Source organism: Trichoderma citrinoviride (assembly GCF_003025115.1).
Source record: "Trichoderma citrinoviride strain TUCIM 6016 unplaced genomic scaffold BBK36scaffold_1, whole genome shotgun sequence".
Lineage (NCBI taxonomy): Eukaryota > Fungi > Ascomycota > Sordariomycetes > Hypocreales > Hypocreaceae > Trichoderma > Trichoderma citrinoviride.
Window position 1 is genome coordinate 1,715,955 of NW_020194709.1, and position 18,470 is coordinate 1,734,424.

The 18,470-nt window shown below is 53.7% G+C and overlaps 2 protein-coding genes across 2 annotated transcripts; one reads left to right on the forward strand and one right to left on the reverse strand.

Annotated features, from left to right (window-relative positions):
* Positions 1-1,123: 1,123 nt before the first annotated feature.
* BBK36DRAFT_1165111 (hypothetical protein) lies at positions 1,124-2,536 on the reverse strand (the record flags this gene model as incomplete). The annotated part of the gene is made up of 3 exons (XM_024894740.1): positions 1,124-1,146; positions 1,209-1,748; positions 1,825-2,536. 3 exons carry the CDS (start codon positions 2,534-2,536, stop codon positions 1,124-1,126), a joined length of 1,275 nt encoding a protein of 424 aa, XP_024753909.1.
* A 14,854-nt stretch (positions 2,537-17,390) lies between these two features.
* BBK36DRAFT_1108316 (MRP-L47-domain-containing protein) lies at positions 17,391-18,126 on the forward strand (the record flags this gene model as incomplete). Its single annotated transcript, XM_024889350.1, has 2 exons — positions 17,391-17,813; positions 17,905-18,126. 2 exons carry the CDS (start codon positions 17,391-17,393, stop codon positions 18,124-18,126), a joined length of 645 nt encoding a protein of 214 aa, XP_024753910.1.
* Positions 18,127-18,470: the final 344 nt, after the last annotated feature.

Consider the following 18,470-nt stretch of genomic DNA (forward strand, 5'->3'; position numbering starts at 1 on the left):
TTGATGGGAACCAAACTCTGCACCACACCAAACAATCTCTCTCTCTCCCTCCCTCTCATACCTTATATACGACGGGATTTGATTCCCAAAATGCGCATCTTATAATAGCATCAAGATCACAGCTGTGGCATGGCAAATCTTCTGTCATCAAATCGCATTGTCTTATATAAAGACTGCTACTAAGAGTGTCTGTAGTAGTACATTGATTGGGCTGCTTTTTATCTCACATATACTCTGTACAACTCTTCCATGAGTGCCCGCCTTTCATTCATCCTCCGCTCCCACCTGCCATTCCGTCCCATTTTGTTTTTCTTTTGCCATCCTTCATACCGCCGGGAACACGGCGCAGAGCAACACTCATTATTGTAGCCCAAGCCGAAATCGTGAAATCGTACCAGGTAACTACCATAACCGGCCAGGACCTCCCCTCTCTATATCGGATCGAAATCTAATGAAATCAACTCCACAACCATCTATCCGGACTGAAAATGCAATTTGCAGCACACAAAGACGCCACCGATGCCGAGCCTTATGCATTGCATGACAAGTCCAACAGGTGTCTTGTCACGCGCAAGGTTGCTCCTATCCGCGATCCAGTCGTTTGCGTTGTCAAAAAGACGAAAGGAAAAAGAAAAGAAAAGACCAAGGAAACCAGACGTTGAGAGAAAAAGAAATCAAAATCAAGCCGAAACTCCTCAAAATGCAATCACCCTGCGGTTTTTTTTATCGTTCAGTTTTCCTTTTTCTTTTTCTCTTTTCGTTCTTCTCCCCGTCGATAACAGAAAGAAACAAACAGTATCGATCGTAGAAGCAGTCATGGGTTGTTCCGACAATCTCTGCCGCACAACTAGGAGTTTGTATGTTTCTCAAGCCTTCAATGATAAAGACTCGAAAATACCCCTCCATCGTTGGCAAAGTCAGCTTATGCCAGTGGTACTTCTTGCATACCTAGTATACCAGTACCTAGTGGCAGACAGCCGGACCAGTGAGAAAGGTATTAGCCAGAGATTTTACCCTCTGGCAGACATTCGGAAACAAAAAAAAAGCTTCTTCGTTCTCGAGGCTCATTCTTTCTTTTTTCGCGGGGGTTCCCATGTGGGCCACCACAAGTTACTCCTGGGAATTAGGCTCGGCCTTGGTTGCGGTCTGTGTCTGTCCGTGATTAGGGCCTGGTAGCAGAGAAGGATGGATTGGAGATGGATGCGCACCAGCCTGGAAGACCTGGGACCAGTCAAGGCCAGGTTGTTGGTTCGGGTTGGAACCGCCGTACATGGGGATACCATTCTGACCAGGAGGCATGCTGTAGGTCGGCATCTGCTGGTTGGCCATGGAACTGGACACGTCGCCGCCGTACTGCTGGGAGCCGCCCATAACAGGGCCGTTCATGTTCCTCCGGTCTGCATTCCCATCGTCAATTCGACCCATGCTGCTTGATCGCGAGAGCTGGCTCTGGTCACCTGTCATGTTGTTCATCCCATCCTGAACGGCAACGATGCCAAAGGGGTGCACAATGTTGTTTCCGCCCATGTTGCCAAGTCCGTTCAGGTGGTTCAGATCTTGTCCGTTCTCGAGAGCGGCCTTCTGCGCCTGCGCGTTCTTCTTGACGTGGGCCTGAGGGTGGGACAGATGGCTAGCGCCCGTGGGGTTGCCTCGGCGGATAGAGCACTTCTGGAAGTGACGCTTGAGGATGTCGCTTCGGGAGAAGGTGTCCCGGCAGAGGACACACATGTAGGGGCGATCACCGGTGTCTAGAATGAGTTGGTCAGCACGCAAGAACGCCTTTCAATGAATAGGCATCTTCTTCGGTGGCAGGCAGTAACTTACGGCGAAGCAGGTGGCGCTTCAGGTGCTTGGCATGCAGATAGGTCTTTGTGCAGTGAGGGCAAGGGAATTTGCCGTCGGCATCCTTGACGGGGATGACGGTGTTCTTGGCGCCAGTTCCCGCAGCCTGGGCAGTAGGCCGTCCGGGAGCGCTGGGCAAGATACCTCGGCGACCCTGAGATCCAACGACGTGCGTCGGCTGCTCGCCGTCGGGGAGGATGGGGTTCGGCTGCATCAGAGAACCCGGGCCGTAGGGCGAGGCCACGCCAGGCTGCGCCATGAGACCTCCGGGGGGCATGGGACGCAGGACAGGAGGGCCGCGACCGCCAACCGGCGCAGGAGCAATCGGCTGAGGGTGAGAGACGGCCGTGGTAGCCTGGGGCATCATAGCCGCAGATGTGGCATATCCCTGGTGAGGGTACGGGTTCTGTGCCATTGAGTAGATGCCGGGCCGAGGACCAGGCTGCGACGTCTGCTGCTGGTAGCTGGGCAGGTTGTTCTGCGTAGGCGTGTTGGGAGTGCCTGGAGTTCGCGGCGTATGCGGGTGGCTACCGTAGAGCGGCTGCATCGCAACGGTATGAGGCTGCAGAGGTGGAAGCGTCTGCGGCAGAGGAGAGCCGGTCTGCAGCTGGTGAGGCGAGATGGCAGTGGGCGACGGGTAAGTCTGGGCCGCGGATGTCGGAACACCGTTGTTCTGGTACTGAGGGTTGTCCATGATGCTGCGCGAAGACGCGTCCGAGAGACCGACGTGTGTTGTGTGTGTTTTTTTTTCCGGCTACCGCAAGGGAGACAGAAACAGCAGACTCAACAGGCTGCGGGCAGCAACGTCGCAATCGAGCAATTGGCGGGATAAAAACCGACAGCGACGCGCTGATGGATCAGGAAGAGTTCGAGAACAAAGGACGAAAGCGTAAACGCAGGTTTACAGTCTTTCTATGAGGCCCACGCGTGAGGTTGCGAGAGGGCTGCGGCGTTCTGGGGAAGGTGGAGGTGAGGCTCTGGGTATAACAGGTCCCTCACGAGAAAAGATGGTTAGGTAGGGAAGTTGTTGGAGTGGGGTGGAGAACTGGGTCTCGTTCCTTTTTTATCCTGGAGAGAACCTGTCAGTTGGCTGCAAAAAGGCGAAACTATTTTCGTGGAAGAAAAAAAGAGCAGGAAAAAAAAATAAGTGCCAAAAGCGTGGAGGGTGCGAAAAAGGGCGCTAACAGGGGGGAGGGGGTGGAGTGGCAACAAGCGCCATTTCCAGGGTGCCGAAAACACCAGAGCAAAAGTGGGGCGGTGCTGCAACAGTGCAGCGGTGCAGCAGCGCAGTGCAGTGCAGTGCGCGGCAGTACCGAGTACTTGTACAAGCACCAGCGCGCGTACCGGTACCGGTCCCCAAGGTTGGAGCACTGGGAACAGCGCGCAAGGTACATGCGGCCGTTGGCAATTGCAGCAGCGCGGCCATTGCGAGAGACCGCGAAGACGGCCAGTGGCGAGTGGAGCCAGAAGCGCTGCCAGGCGGTATCGCGAAGGCCGCAAACAAAAGCCAGACCCGGACCGGGGGCAGCGTGCTGCAAAGAGATGCAGAAACACAGCGGGCAAGGAATTGGGTTAGGGTTGAATCCTCCTAGCAGGATGGGAATAAGGCAAATGGGTACGGGCAGCTCTGGTGCAGGTAAGGGTTCTGGCGGGAGCGCTGGGGCATGGGCTTGGAGTGGGAGGGGAGGGGAGGGGATCCAGCAGAGGCTGTTTTCCCTCTGCTTGTGTGGTGACTTTTTTTTGGAGAAGGCAGAAAAAGACGGAACGGCGACCGAGGGGCCCTCTTTTGTCCACATACCTTGGCAGTATCGCGCGGGTCGTTTTCTGATGGCGCAAGAAAACCACGAGGCTTCGAGCTGTGCAAAGGACGAAGGACGAAATAAAGGGCAGGGCGCGAGAGATGAAAGACGTCGATACTGAGAACCGACAACCTGAAGGCGACGAGAGAAGAAAAGGGAAGAAGGTGAGAGAAAGAGAAGAGGACGAGAGGACTCGAGGGCAGGAGAACAATTGTGCTATCGCTGATTTAGCATCCAAGGCCTCGGAAAAAATGCGGCGAGCGCAAGGGCGCTAAGCCGAGCACAGGTACTCGACTCGGACCGGGGAGCAGGTACCTCGACTTTGCTGGCAGAAACGCGTCGTCGGACGAGGGGAATTGAGAAATGCAATATCAATACAGGTATAGTGGTAGGTACTCCCAACGTGATTCGTATTAGGAGAATAACGTGCAAATACGGTCCGGCAGCTTACGAAGTATTGACATCAGAACAATAAAGATTGCAAGATTTATTAATATTTGCCTCACCTCACAGCAAATGCGAACGAATCTGGACGTCCTTTCACACAGTCACGACAGTCGTTCGTTGCGTGTCCAAGGGCGGGGCCTGAGCGAGAGAGGCGATAGTAGTACTTCGAAAATCCTAGAGTTTCCGCTAGAAAGAAAGATTTTTCCCTATATTCCTTCGGCTTCCTCTCCTTCTATTACTATATCTACCTACTGCCTACACACTGAGTGCGCCATCTGACTATTTTACTCTCAAGCCACCAAACAGAAAAGGAAAGGAAAAAACTGCCGTGGCGTTCTTTTGATAGCCACAACAGCATCGCAGATATGGCCGGCGCTTCTCTCACCTTCTTTTTCAAACCACTAACGCATCATCGCCTTTTCCGAGCCTTTCTCACGCTTCGGCTCCGGCGAATGCTTGTACAGTTCAGCGCACGGGGCTTGTCGCTCGCTGTTGCCCTCCCAATTTGTGATTTAGCTTGGCCAAGGTACCGGCTACCTACCGCCGGCGGATGATCAGTCGAACAACATGCGCGGTACTTCCAGCGTACTCGCTGCACCATGCGCATCACCTGCCGCATCCAGCCGCCGTCCTCGGCCGTTAGATGTACCGCGAGGTATCGTGGACGAGGCGAAGGAACAGAATCCCTTGGCAATCGTGCCTTGTACTTGTACTTCCATGGCAGTGTCACTTTCCCTTCCTCTCCCGGGTGTTCTTCTCAGTTTCCCTTGGATCGTTGAATTGACACCCGCCTTCAAAAGACGTCCACGCCCCCCGTGAAGCAGGGCGAAACCCTCATCTGCCGGCGCCGGGAGCGTTATCTGTGCCAGACATGCCCTCGACGAGCCGCGATTCAAGTCAATTTCTGCTATTAGTACATGTAATACTTTGGCCGCCTGTCTCGGCGGCGGAAAATTGACGAGGCACCAGCAGACCAAGACACTGAGCGCTCAGGGCTCCTCGAATGATGCCAGCGCCGCGACCAGGGGGCGGCACTTTTTACTCTTTCGCGTAGCGACAGGGATGCGAAGCTCTGGGCGGCAGACGGTGCCGATGCTCGGGGGGTGTGTCATGACCTCTGGCCCTTCCCATGTCTCTTTTTGTGACGGCTCGTCTCAGTGAGCGAGAGAAGCAAACGTCGTCTCTGGCCCTGCTGCCGGCCAAGCCCCTCGTCATTGGTGAGCTGGCTGGCAAAATACTCAGAGTAAACGCGGATTGCGCTGCAATAATGCCCATGTCGCTCCCTAGCCTCCTTACATGTACAAGTCTGCGACTCGCTCAAAGCACGAGTGCGCCATCTCGTCCTGCTAGCTCCTGGGCTGCCAGCAGCGAAGTGCTTGCCAAGTGGCATTGATGCCAATGCTACCGTGTCCGGCGCCTGACGTGCTGGGGTTGGAGACTCGCCTGGCCCGTCTATCTGACCTGGCCATGATGCCCTCGCTTTCGATCACTGCCGGCCGCATGGGAACCCAAAAGGCGAAGGAAAGCCCAAAGTGCGTCGAAGCTAGGCCGAATAGGCGTCGACCACCATCATCACTACCTTCTCCTCCTCCCTCCTTATCCTCCTCCTCTTCAGCATCATCATACATGTGGTAGTATACATATACATGTGCCATCCCACAAATAGAGTGGTAATAAAGTGACATTCTGTCAGAGAGACGCCCACTTTCCGACATACATGAGTGTTCGGTAGTGGTGCCTCGCACCAAGTGGTACATACATGGAGAAACGACCGTGCTGGCTGCATCCTTCACAGAGGGCCATAGACTGAAAATCACGGGTGTTGCATCCTGACTTGGATCTATATGCATCTTCTCCTCATTTCGCAGCTCAGGAAGCCCTTGGCCGCGACGCATCTGCTCCCTATAATTACCTCATATTACATAGCCGTCCGGTAGTCAGTCACAAGCACCGAGGTTACTCTCAATCATATAAGCTCGGGGTTTCATCTCTTTTGATCGACTTGTATTGCCTCTTTTTCTTTATCTTTTTTTTCGTTTCTGATACTGGTATGGTGCCAGCCTTAACATCGTTTGATCAGGGCGTCATGATATAGTATACATACTACTTCCATAGTCTAAACTGTCCGGGTTTATCTCCGGCTGCCATCAAAAAGCACATGTTCCTCGTACGAGATGCCACCCAGTAGGGAGATCACGGCTCCGTACGGTAACAGTGCAGAGATGAGATGGCTGAGCAACGACACTAGCCTAATTCTGCCCTTCCTTGACGGCGGATTTATCAATCTATTGGTAATGCGAGGATGTGAAGCAGACCAGCTTGACGTCTTATCACACACGCACACCACCACTTCATACAAGTTGAAAGTGCCAGCTCCTACATACAGTAATCTACTTGGCACTCAACTACCACTGCTCCTACCGAGGTATGGCTCGTAATGGCAGCCACTGCCTCATCGAGTAGTACATATACTTGTCTTTGAGGGTTAGAACTCGCGAGTTGTTGCATGCTAACGCGTGCACTAACAGTCAATGCCAAATATCAGACTCAACAGCCTTAGTCGCGCATGGCATTGGCAGACCCTTCCTACATGTCAATGCATTGCGCCTAGTGCCGTCGCAGTGGTATGTAGGCGTGCAGCCGTCCAGCTGCAAGTACCAGCAGCTGATATCAAAGACAATGCCCAATGCAATGGGCGACGGTCTGGCAGTGATGGGAGTCCCGCATCACGCGGGTTGTCAAAATACAGGGTATCACCGCTAATGTACCTACTGCGGGTTGCGTATCAGCCTCTTCCACATCACATGACGACCAACACGGCGCTCGAACAAGATGAAAATGAGTCGTGTTTTAGGGATATTTTCCCGATATGAGACACATTGCAAGGGGGGTTGATTGGCAAGTCATTGAAACTCCCAAGTTTGCAATTGGCAATGACACGGAAAAGCAAAGAGAGGTGAACCAGGGAATCAATGCGCTTGAATGTGTGCTGTCTATATTGCGATTTCGTACCAGCAGAGAGACACCCAACCCCAGGCGGCAGTAGCAGTACCTCACCTCCTTCCCGGCCGTATTTAGACGAGGTATCGACAGGAAGGAGCAATCACATAATGAATGCTAGGCACTGTCCGTGGTGTGAGCGCAAGCTCAACCTCACCTTCCAGTGACACTATTTCTTCCCCTCAGGTTTGTTGAATTGTCTTCTCTGCTCAACAACCTCCTCTTCTCACCTCTCCCTCCGTGCCAGAACTCCCAAGACGGCCAAGTGCTCATCATGCCTCCTCCCTTCCAGCTTGCTGACGGCGTACAGGGAGAGAAAAAGTCTTCCATGATTATTTGTACAGCGCACGGAGCATGGCGTACAGCAGGTACTACGAGTGCAAGTGGCTATGCGCACGAGTCAAGCAGGAGCAGGCTAATCCAAGTGCTAGCACGAAGTATTTTCGATTCCGGTCCGACACTTGGTTGGGTGTCGACTTCGGAGTATTGGAAAGGCGTACCAAATACTTTCTCAGCAGCCTGCGACGACGCTACTACTGGTAATTGGGGGTAAAAGTTCCGCACCACACCACGGATTCGTGTCACAGAGCAGCTCGGCTTAAGCACTGCAATTGTGCTGGTAACAAAAAAAGGATCAGCAGCCGCTACCCTGGCCGGAATACTCAGATGGATTGCATCCCATTGAGCCTGCACCCGCGCGAGATCACGTCATCCTCGCCGTCTTCCATCTCGTACTGGACTGTGTGTGCACAGCTTGTCAGACCGGTTTCCCGATGCCATTTTCATATTTCGAGCCTTGTCGGATTACAAAACGCAAATCGTTGGAGGGCGAAGAAGACGCCCAACGCCAGCTTGGCCATCTAAATGTCCGCCAATCGCTGCCGTTACGTGTCTACAAGTGAAAGACGCCTTCCAAGACACCCCTGCTCCACGTCAAACGGCGAGGGCCAATTGCATCTGGCAACGGCTTTAGTTGGCATCGAGCCCACAATATCTAGCACTTGGTACTAGCCAGATCGTGGTGGTGGATCCGGGCCACACCCTCCTTCTCGCGAGGACCTCAGGGCCCCATGTTCGCTTGATTTCTTGCGTTCCCTCCTGAGCGGCAGTGATTCAAAAAGCTTCGACGTGGAATCCAGAAGCTCTGGAGCCCTCGAGTGGTGGGGTCTTCCCGCTGAGGGACGCAGATTTTGGACTTGGAGGACCCCGTTTCCTCGCCCCCAGGTAGATTTCGTTGGCCCGCGAATCGGCGCCTCGCCTTAGCTCTTTGCGGCTCCTTGGAAAATGTCCACGTTCAAGGGCTCCAACGTCCTCGAAACGTCGTACGAGTGCAACTGACTGCCGACCGGACCGTATCAGCGAGCCTCAGGTTATCAGCGAAATGTCCATGGCCGATGCGCCCCTAGCTCCCCTCCCAGTCTTGTCTATGACCAACGCTTTCGTCGGACAACGGCCGAAAGGGAGCCCAGAAGATCCGGCCTTCGCTAGGTACTTGCGAAAATTGTCCGCCGTAGTGATCCTGGTAGGACAATTAATTACCACCCCAACCTAGTACAAGTATGTATGGAACTTCCTATTCATGATCATTTTCTCTTCTGCGTTGTGTTTGACACCCAGTGTCGGTCCAACGACCGGTTGCTGTCAGACTGTCCTTGTGTTGTCGTTATCTACCTTTTTGCTGTCCTCTTCACCCCTCTGTGAGGATTACCAGTCTAATGGATTCCATATAATACACCGTTCAGCTAACAACGCATTCCTTGACGGCGACCTAAGGTATCACCTGGACTCTGCACATACGGAGGGCTTGTCCTTGGTACCAATCCTGCAATTCAGGCGCCTCTGACAAGGTCTAGCTAGGGGGTATCATCTCCCATCCTGACTTTGGACAGGCCCTCACCGACGAGAGAGTTTCGGCAAGCCTGCACTTCTTACTAGCAACCTGGGCTGATCTCGGCGAGTGGGTGTCAGAGCCTAGTTTGGATCACGCATTTGCCTGATCTGAAACACATCGGACAAAGAAAACGATCAAACGATGAATGGGAAATCTCTGACTTCGTGGCGTCTGTGGCTCGTGGCGAGCACGACTCCTAACACCGTCGGAATCGTTTCTGTTCAGCCTGGTTCGCGGCTAATTGGGGGTCGCCGCGCCGTTACGTCACCGCCCTCCTTCCCGCCAGCGAAACACCTCTCACCCTGGCACCCTCTGCAACTCCCGAGATTTCCCCAGGAGGCCTAGCCCCAGACTCGTTCGGCACCACTGCGCCTCACCGCCTGACGTGCAGATTTTTTGGCCTCATCTCTCCAGCATCTTATCGGTCCAGCAACAGCCGCCTGCGGCGAGTCAATTCTCACCACCATTAGCGCAGCTCGGAATCGAGACAAATGGAAGCATCCCAGTTCGGCTGACAAATGGAGCATTGCCATACCCTCTTCTGCACCATGGCCGAAAGAGGCAGCAAGCCCGCCGACCAAGTTCGACTCCAGCCGTCACCAGTGACAGGTGGCTGACCAAGTGCCAGTGGCGCCTTCACGAAGACGCATGAGTCGCCGGATACGAGTAAGAAGTCGGACACCCAGGTACCCTCTACTTGGTGGCATTAAGACGGGCGTGCGACTTGAGAAATGGCAATGTCATGCCTGGTGACGTCGCATCACCAACGACCACGAGGGAAAAGAAGAAGAACAGCAACAAAATACCAGTAGAGACAACTGATTGCTGGGTGTACTGATGGTTGTCTGGCGACCCGGAGTTGGACACGACAACGGCTTACTCCTGCTGAGGATTTGCACTCAAGCGTGCAGTTTTGGGCATCCCCTAAAGCGGTATGTACAGTGATTTGGGCACTGAGACACTTGCCGAAGAGCAACATCGCGATTCAAACGCGCACCAATCACTATGGACATCCCTGTCTGTCGTTCTGCTCCGTACTGCCTTTTCCCTTTCCCTCCTTGCTGCACCAAACCAGAACCGGAACTGCTCAAAATGGGAACCCGAATGACGTTCCATCATCCTCTCATTGCGTGTGGTCGCTCCTATGAAGCCTGAGGCAAATCTCTCGAGACGTTTATCCCAACGAACCGACAAATCGATAATGCTCCATTCTCCGTACTGGGGGGCGGGATGGTGCTGTGGTCTCTCCTCCTCTTTCTTCATAGCCCGGCATGACAGCCTCGATTCCAGCCTTCTGGGTTCCGATCGATCGTGGCAGAACTGAACGCACGAATAGGGCTCTTGTGTAACACTGGAAAGGACCACGGTGGCCGCCTGGTATCCATTCTGTCCGCACACTTACTTCGGCATTGGGCCAACGTTCCTGGCGATGCAGCGGGACCGGTGGCATGAGTGGAGAGTTGCTCGCTGCCCGTTCCGAGCATCTCCATCGGCCCCATTTCCACTGCGTTGCCAGATCCGTTGGGATCAAGATTTGTAGCGCTTGTGGCCTACCAACGCCCGCATTGGAGAGGAACCACAGCGGACATCCTCTCAAGAGGGGGAAAGAAAACACCGCCGCCCATCACATACAAATTTATAGTGGCAGACCGGCGGTGTTTTCTTTCCCCCCGTTGCCTCTGTAGGCGAATTTTCTCCGTTGACGATTTTATACTTCGTTACCGCTCATGCCAGCGCATGCTCCCTTACCTGCACCATTATGGACTCTCTGGGTAAGATTGGGCTGATATGCCAACTCGCGCGTGACCGGGTAGTAGCGCTTTCTTGCCTCCCGTGTAACGGCGTCAGACGCCAGAAGCGATTTGTTCTAGGCTTGGTATTGCCAACGTGTTTGCAGGCAGCCGCACGCCTCTCTGGACGGTTAGAGGGCTGGCGATTACTGCCCTTGTAGTACTTGAGGTTTGTCACCTCTTGGCACCTTGATAGTCCAAAGGCGTCTTGTCGGAATCCTAACTAATATCTACTTGCAAGATTACGTGGCCTAAGGCTTGCCGCCAAGCACGAACCGCCACGATCAGGACCGAAAGGACCAGCGGAAGCAACATGATGAACAGAGTAATGCACATAGACCACTGCTGTTCTGAGATTTCTTCCTCGCCTCATTCCGTTCGCTTCATGTCCCTGTTCTGGTCACTGGCACAGCAACAGGCATGCGAGTGCTACCATCGCCGGCCACCAAAGCAACATTCAGTTGGGTTGGCGACATCGCACACATGACAAAGTACCGTCTACTTTGGATAGGTACCCCTGGCGTTGAGGGCGTCTCCATTGTTGCCGAATCTCTTTACCGCACATCAAGACGCTTGTGGTAGCAGTTTTACAAGCCTACGGCGCCAATTTCCCTCCGGCTGCGACGGAGTCCGCAAAGGAACTAGCCCAGCCAAGTCACTGCTCTGCGACCCTCGCAGTTTTGGCTTGCAGAAGACCATCTCGGTCGCTTCGACGTCACTTCCAACATCCAGGCCCGCCAAATAACCCCGAAATTACAGGGGTATATGGTCATACTAGCGCGAACCTTTCCATGCTTGGTTGCTTGGCCCATCCCAATGCGAAATGTGCTCCGTACGGAATATATCGCTACTAGCCCAGCCACTTGTGACCAGAATCATGCTCTAGTAGTACTCGCTACATTGGCCGACGATTACAGCGACGTGTGCATACCAGAGGCGGCCGGCGGCTAGCTGTGCACGAAGGGCGGTGACCAGAGACTAGCCGAGGCCAGTACTATCAACAAGGAGAGACGGTCATCAACCTCATGATACTAATGCCCGGTAGTACTACTATCACCACTAACAGCGGTAAGATCAACAGATGGCCAAAATTCTTGAGCACCCATGGTATCATCTCCAAGGCGTGGGATCCCGAGAACCCCCAACTGGACCAAATGGGCCACTATTGGCGGGCTTCCACGTGGAAGTGGCTTCGCCAGCCTCGCAATGAGGGAGTAAAGTTCCACCATGAAGCTGTTTGGAGTGTTGAACGGGAAAAAGGCTCCGCGGACCTACCTAGTCTTACGGCTGTACTTGATAGGTGCAAGACTACCTATGTAGTCAGAGCAAGCATACGACTTGAAACAGACGTGGTATGTATGTACTGTGTGTTACGATGTATACAACCTTTCCCAGGGCTCACGCCATGCGATGATGCTGACCATAAACAAGAGCTCCGAAGGTGGGAGAGGCGCCGGCAGCTCGTGTTTCTGCGCCCGCACCATCATGTGAAGGGAGCACGAAGGGCTGCTCGTACTTTTGTGCTCATAGGATGATGAGATTTCATACTTCATATGAAGTATGAGTACCCTTCCCTACTATGGTACGTACGAGTATGCTGCAACATCCAAACATGCGGAAGCGTAATAACGGGTGTGTTACTAGGGTTGATTATTGACCAGCCTGCATACCCAGCCTTCCGTCTATTGCAAAGGACCACCGCGAGCGAAGTACGAGTACAAGTACATCAAGACCTCTTACATGTCTGTACATACAACTCGTGGATGGCATAGACCCATTTTGCCGACGGGCCTAAACTCCGATTCTTCAGTGAGACTCGCGACTTCGTCTGGACTCCATGTCCATCTACATACTCGTACAGTAGCTCCGGCATCCATGTCTCTTCGTTGCAAGCACAAGCGCCGAGTGGAACCGAGGCCTCTCAGAAGTTTGCCGAATGGAGCCGACATATCAGGCTATTGCTAGGCTATTCAGATTATCTAACACGCAGGCGGCACCCTGGTTTGCCTGATATTCACGAAAAGAGCACAATCACGAAGTGCTTCAGGTATCAAACGTTTGCCAACAATGGACCAACTAGCGCCGGTGAAAGCGGGAATATACATGCATCGAAGCGAGGCTGGTACGTAAGTACAGCACTGCTGGGGTTGCTGTTTTGTCACGGGCACATAAAAAAAAAAAAAGAAAAAAAAAAATGCAGTACCTTGTCTCGGGGAGTTCAATTCTGCTAAGAGATGGTTTCGAGCGACTCCGAGGCTCTCTGCCACTGAGGGCAGAAGCAGCTTCTACAACTACAAAGCAGAACGGCCATTGCATAGCCCAAAATGGCACGTTAACAAGCCTTTGGCCTCATTGCCCTTTCAGCAACGCATATCAGGCACCAAGAAGAGGAAAGAGCCTGCACCTGTAATAGGTGCGTTGCTGTTCTTGGATGGAGATGGATGGCTCATTCGGGCCACGCTTCAACTCGATGGACGAAGTCTCTGTGCGTTACAAGAGTTACTGGTACCAGTACCGAGTACACGTACCTTTGTATGCCACCATAGAGCGGACCGCTTCACGCCCAAGACTGAACTGCCAGGGTTTTCCGCACGCGTGAGGTACAATTACTCGTACAAGATACCTTGGAGGGGAAAAGGGGGGGCAGCTTGTCAGACCCCCTCCCAGGCTTCCATATTCTGGCCAGTCGGGTTTGCGGGAGTCCTTTGGTACCGCCAGGGATGGCTGGATGAAAAAGACCCCCACGCTTGGATCAGATACGTATGTACATCCCCTCATGGAGCGGCAGCTGCGGCGAAATGGGACCGCTCATCAACAACATGCTTGTGGCCCGCTAGGTACCGATGCATTGACAATGTACGGTTGCGAGACACGTCAATGTTGCCAGTCAAAGGGGCGTTATTTGGCCGAGTAAACCACAAGGATGAAGTCTCTGGGCTCGAGATGCGATTCAGCTTCAACCCCAGCACCTTTACTCTATGCTGAGAAGGTGCCCCTTTTCCACTCTTCTCTGAGTTGCCAACGAGGTGCCACAGGAACTTTCAGTATTCACAACTGGCATTTGTTCTCTCAGCGAAAAGCGGAGCTATGCCGGACACCGGCAGCAAGCCACATGCAGGGAAGAAGAAACCTGGATCAAAAGGCGCGCAGCCAAAGGCCAGAAGCCGCGCCTCAGGCATCCGAGTCAAAACCGGTCTGCCGCCTTGTCTAGCAGCGTCGGCCTCCTACAAGAACCAGTATCCTGCGAGATTCCGAGTCAGCACTCTCCAGCTTTCACAGGACTGAATATTTTGTCACGATGGTGTCAAGGTAACGGGACGAGATGATGTGAGACACGTCATCCATATCCGCCAAGTGTTCGTCCTCCTAGGGTATTCCCAGGTCAACTTTCCGCCATGTAGTATTTCGAGCCCCTGGTTCTTTTCTCTTCCTTTCCTTTCTTCTCTGGTGTCTGTTGGGTGTACACCTCTCATAGACACGCCGTGGACATGCGGCGTTGTTCTCAAGGATATGGAAAGACAACTCGGGGTCGTCACACGGATACCCGCGTACAAGAATCCCATACATGTATGAAGTAGACTATGATTGTGTGCGGGTTGTCTTTGCATACAGCTGGGAAAATGTCAGGCACCACTCCACAGGGCATTTGTTGTTTTCGCTCCCCAGATGCCAGTACTAGTATCAGCCTCCTCTGCGGGATAGTCCCGTCGACCTTGCGCCATGCACTCCATCCGGAGGGCTGAACGGGAACTTGGATCAAAGAGGCAACCAGGCAGAAGGAAAAGGGAAGACGAGACGGCCAGCATTATGCGGCACCCGAGCGCGTCTCCCAGTACCTACTCCGCATGCTTCCCACACAGCTGGAAAGACACAAATGGGGATCTCGAGATAACCATAGCGGCATGTCCACATTTACCTCGGAGTAGTAAGTAGTACAGTATGACGGAGGAGTACTGTCCTTGCAGCGCTACGGGTGCTCCGCATTCCGAGCTCGCGGACGAGAGCTGCCCCGAAACGGATCCTCCAATGCTACTACACGAATCCGATAGCCGGCATCGATCCACGCGCCGAGGAGGCCAGTGAATGCCATGCTGCTTTTATGCCACAGGACTCCCGTGTCCATTGACTTTCACCCTCCCGATACGGAATGAGCAAACAACAAAAGATTCAGATATTGTCGCCACACAGCCTGAGGGGTGTTGTTAATACTGCGGCTGTGCTTCTTGTCCCAGAGAGTCCAACCGTCCTCCCCGTACTCTTGTTTCCTCTCATCTCCCTGTTTCCTCATACAACAGACTCCCCTGCTCGGGTTTGACTGTACGAACGCCTCACTGATACGTGCACCAGTCGGATCGAAGACGACGGCGCCGAGTATGTACGTGGATCCCGGCGAGGGCGGCTGTCGTACGCCATGCAGCGCGGGAGACCGGCCGGCCATTGCCCAGGCGCCTCGGAGACGCCGCCATGTCTCTGATCACGTCGTGCCTTGTCGACGCGCGGGCCGAGATGCTCGAAACCTTGGCGGATGTGCTAGTTTCGAGAGAGAGGAGTCCGGTAACTTGCATGCTTGAAGTTTGCTGTTCCTTGTTGTTGGCCCCCTCTTCTCTCGGCCTCCCTACTTTCGGGTTTCTCTCGACACGGACTGAAACTATTTGTTTGGCACTTATGAAAGTCAGCCCTCTTGACTACTCGAGTGTTGCTTTTTCCTGCTGCTGCCCCGCAAGGACGCCGCGTACATACTCGTACATGTATGCTCCCCGGTTTGATGGTCGGGACCGGTTGACTTGAGACGGTCATGTCAACACATGAACATGCCTGTCCCAATGTTGAGCGCAAGATGAGACATGTCTGATCGGTATCATTGGCCCGGGTAGAAACCATTGGCTGTGGTGGCGTGAGAGGGGCGTTATCAACCTTGCATCTGGATAGGGTTCCATTGCATGTTGGTCAGAAGAGCACCCTGGCGGGTTTGCAGAGGAGCTTTCTTGCCCGTGATGTCACAGAGCGTGGATGATCAGAAGCTTCCCAGTCGTGTTGCGTGTGGGTTTTGCCTGCACAGAACGCTTGTCGGTGAACGCATGGGATGTGATTCGAGGAGCCCGCAGACACCGTACTCCCTACGTGTCTGAATTTGGAGGGGTTTGCTGCAGCATGTCCCTGCAGGCATCACCAATAGCATACAAGTACACGTACATGTACAAAGCCACCCATTCGGGAGCAGCCTGAGATGGACGAGTGCTTGTACGGCTACTCCGCATATGTGGGATCAATGTTGGCAGACTCTGTACTCGTACCATCAGTACATGTACATGCAGGTGAGCAATTGCTTGTACGGCGGTGTTACTGACCTCCTCCTTGCTTTGCTAGCGTTAGGACGCCGGGAGCGGCTCCCGGAGAATATCTCGGCGGCTTGACGTCGAGCTGGCTGGTGCTTTCTTCTCCCTGTGCTTGGTACGGTGATTGGTGTGATGAGGCGGCCGCATGTATACCTCTACCCCCCCTGATGGTTGCGCTGCGGCGAGGAGCTTTCTTTGATCGTATCATATTGAACTTTTTCTTTTCTTTTCTTTTTCAAGTGGCGTCAGTTTGCCCTGCATGGTCACATACAGTCTATCAGGCCAGAAACTCCAAAGGGACTATCGAAAATGCCAGGATTATGTTTGCTTGGTTGTTTGTTTGCGCATTCTGCTGGGAAACAATATAGTCCTGTAATAGTGCATTAGCTTCTCGAGCTGTGAGTCTCAGCAATCGGGGAAAATCGAGGATTTGATGGTCTCACCCCCTCCCCTCATGCAGCTGAGCATGCATGTCTCAATCTTGTGGCGGACCGTCCCCCAGGGTATGTAGTACAACATGCAACATACAGCACGGGGCGGCAGGATATGAAGGCGAGCATTAGTTGATGTACGGGGTAGACAAGGGGCATGGTTTATTTTTGGGCGGAGGCAGGATTTTGCGAGATGGCGAGAGAGACCTGCTGCCGATGCCGCTGTATGTATATGGAAGATGCACATGATATGTTGAGGAATCAGAGGGAGAGACTGGTGATGGTGTTGTGAGGGTAGGCATTCGACGGGCCTGGTTGCGTTGGCCTATCATTTCATGTTGGCTGAAACATTGCGGGATCGGTTGAGCAACTGCTCGGAACGGCTCGAGCCATTCGACACAGCAATGGGCGACATGATCAGGGAGGAAGAAGACGTGATATCGCGATGCACATGGTAGGAAGTTGGTGATATCCAACCCAAGCTCATGGAGTTGGTCGCCATGTGAGGTCGGCTGAACTGCTGACTAAGCACGCAATTGCAACCACAAGGCGGGGCGCAGAGCGCTCACCAGGCTGACCAATGAAAGGGCGCGATAGAGCAGGCCGATTTCCCAAATTTTGTGCCTCGTCTCAAGATCTAAGCGAATGATGTCGATGGATTCAATCGATCGATTGAAGCGCACGTCTGCTATCTGATCACTGTCTCTTTTGTCTTTTTCGTTCTCGTCATCACAATGTCAATGGCAGCAGCGCCCAGTGCGCTTCGTGCCTCCTCAGGCTGCGCCTCACGGCTGGGCTCGTCCCTCCGAAACGGATCAAGATCAAGCCTTTTCCTGCCGGCGACGACGCCATCGATGCGAGCAGCAGCAGCAGCCTTCTCGACGACGGCCCCCCAGTGCAAGCGCAAGACAAAGGACGGCAACAAGAAGCGAGGCGTGAGCAGCCTGTACGGATCGGGCCCGCGGGAGCCGCTGTCGGTGTCGGACGCGCCGCTGCCGAAGCCGGTCGAGTTCAAGCCCAAGATCGAGGTGGACGAGGGCCACGGGCTGTGGGGGTTCTTCCCGGCGCCGGGGAAGCTGCTGCTGACGCCCAAGGAGACGGAGGAGCACGGGCGGGCGTGGACGGTGGAGGAGCTGCGGCGCAAGTCGTGGGAGGACCTGCACGCGCTCTGGTGGAAGTGCTGCCGGGAGCGCAACATGCTGGCTACGGCGAGGGAGGAGCTGCTGAGGGGGAAGTTTGGCTTTGGGGAGCGGGAGATTGGGTCGCGGGATGAGGAGGTGAGTTGAGGAGCAACCCCCCCTTGATTGCTCGGGATTCTCTACCATCTACGTTCTCCTTTTACTGATGGGCATGTTTGTCGTGTGACAGGTTATGAAGACGATGAGGGCGATCAAACATGCTCTCACGGAACGATTCTACACTTGGCAGGATGCTGTCGAGGTTGCCAAGTCGGATCCCGAGATCAACCTGGAGGCGGGAGAGGGTCAGGTGTACACACCGTCGGCATACGAAGAAGGATATGACGAAATTGCTGCCGAAGAGGAAGCACCGCGGTCAACAGACAAGGAGCCCAAGGAGACTCTGAGGTAGAGAGAGAGACGTCGGCCGATCGACAGTCAAAGAAGAGAAGAACAAGGTCATCTTGGAGATAAGGAAAAAGGAACAAAGCTCGCCGAGATTAAAAAGGGGGGAGTTCTGACGACGGCCACCATATGATGATCTCACGAGGGGGAAGCTGTTTCTTGGCTGGCCGGCCGTGTGTAGCATTATGGGATCTTTTGGGTACGTGTACTTGTCACCGAGTATGTACGTCGTATCCTACCATCTAAGAAGCAATTGGCATTGTCATTGTATTATTACCAGTATGATATATACCAAACTATCGAGATGACTTGATGATGAAAGCAGCAGGTCTAATAAGAGTCAAAGTTAAA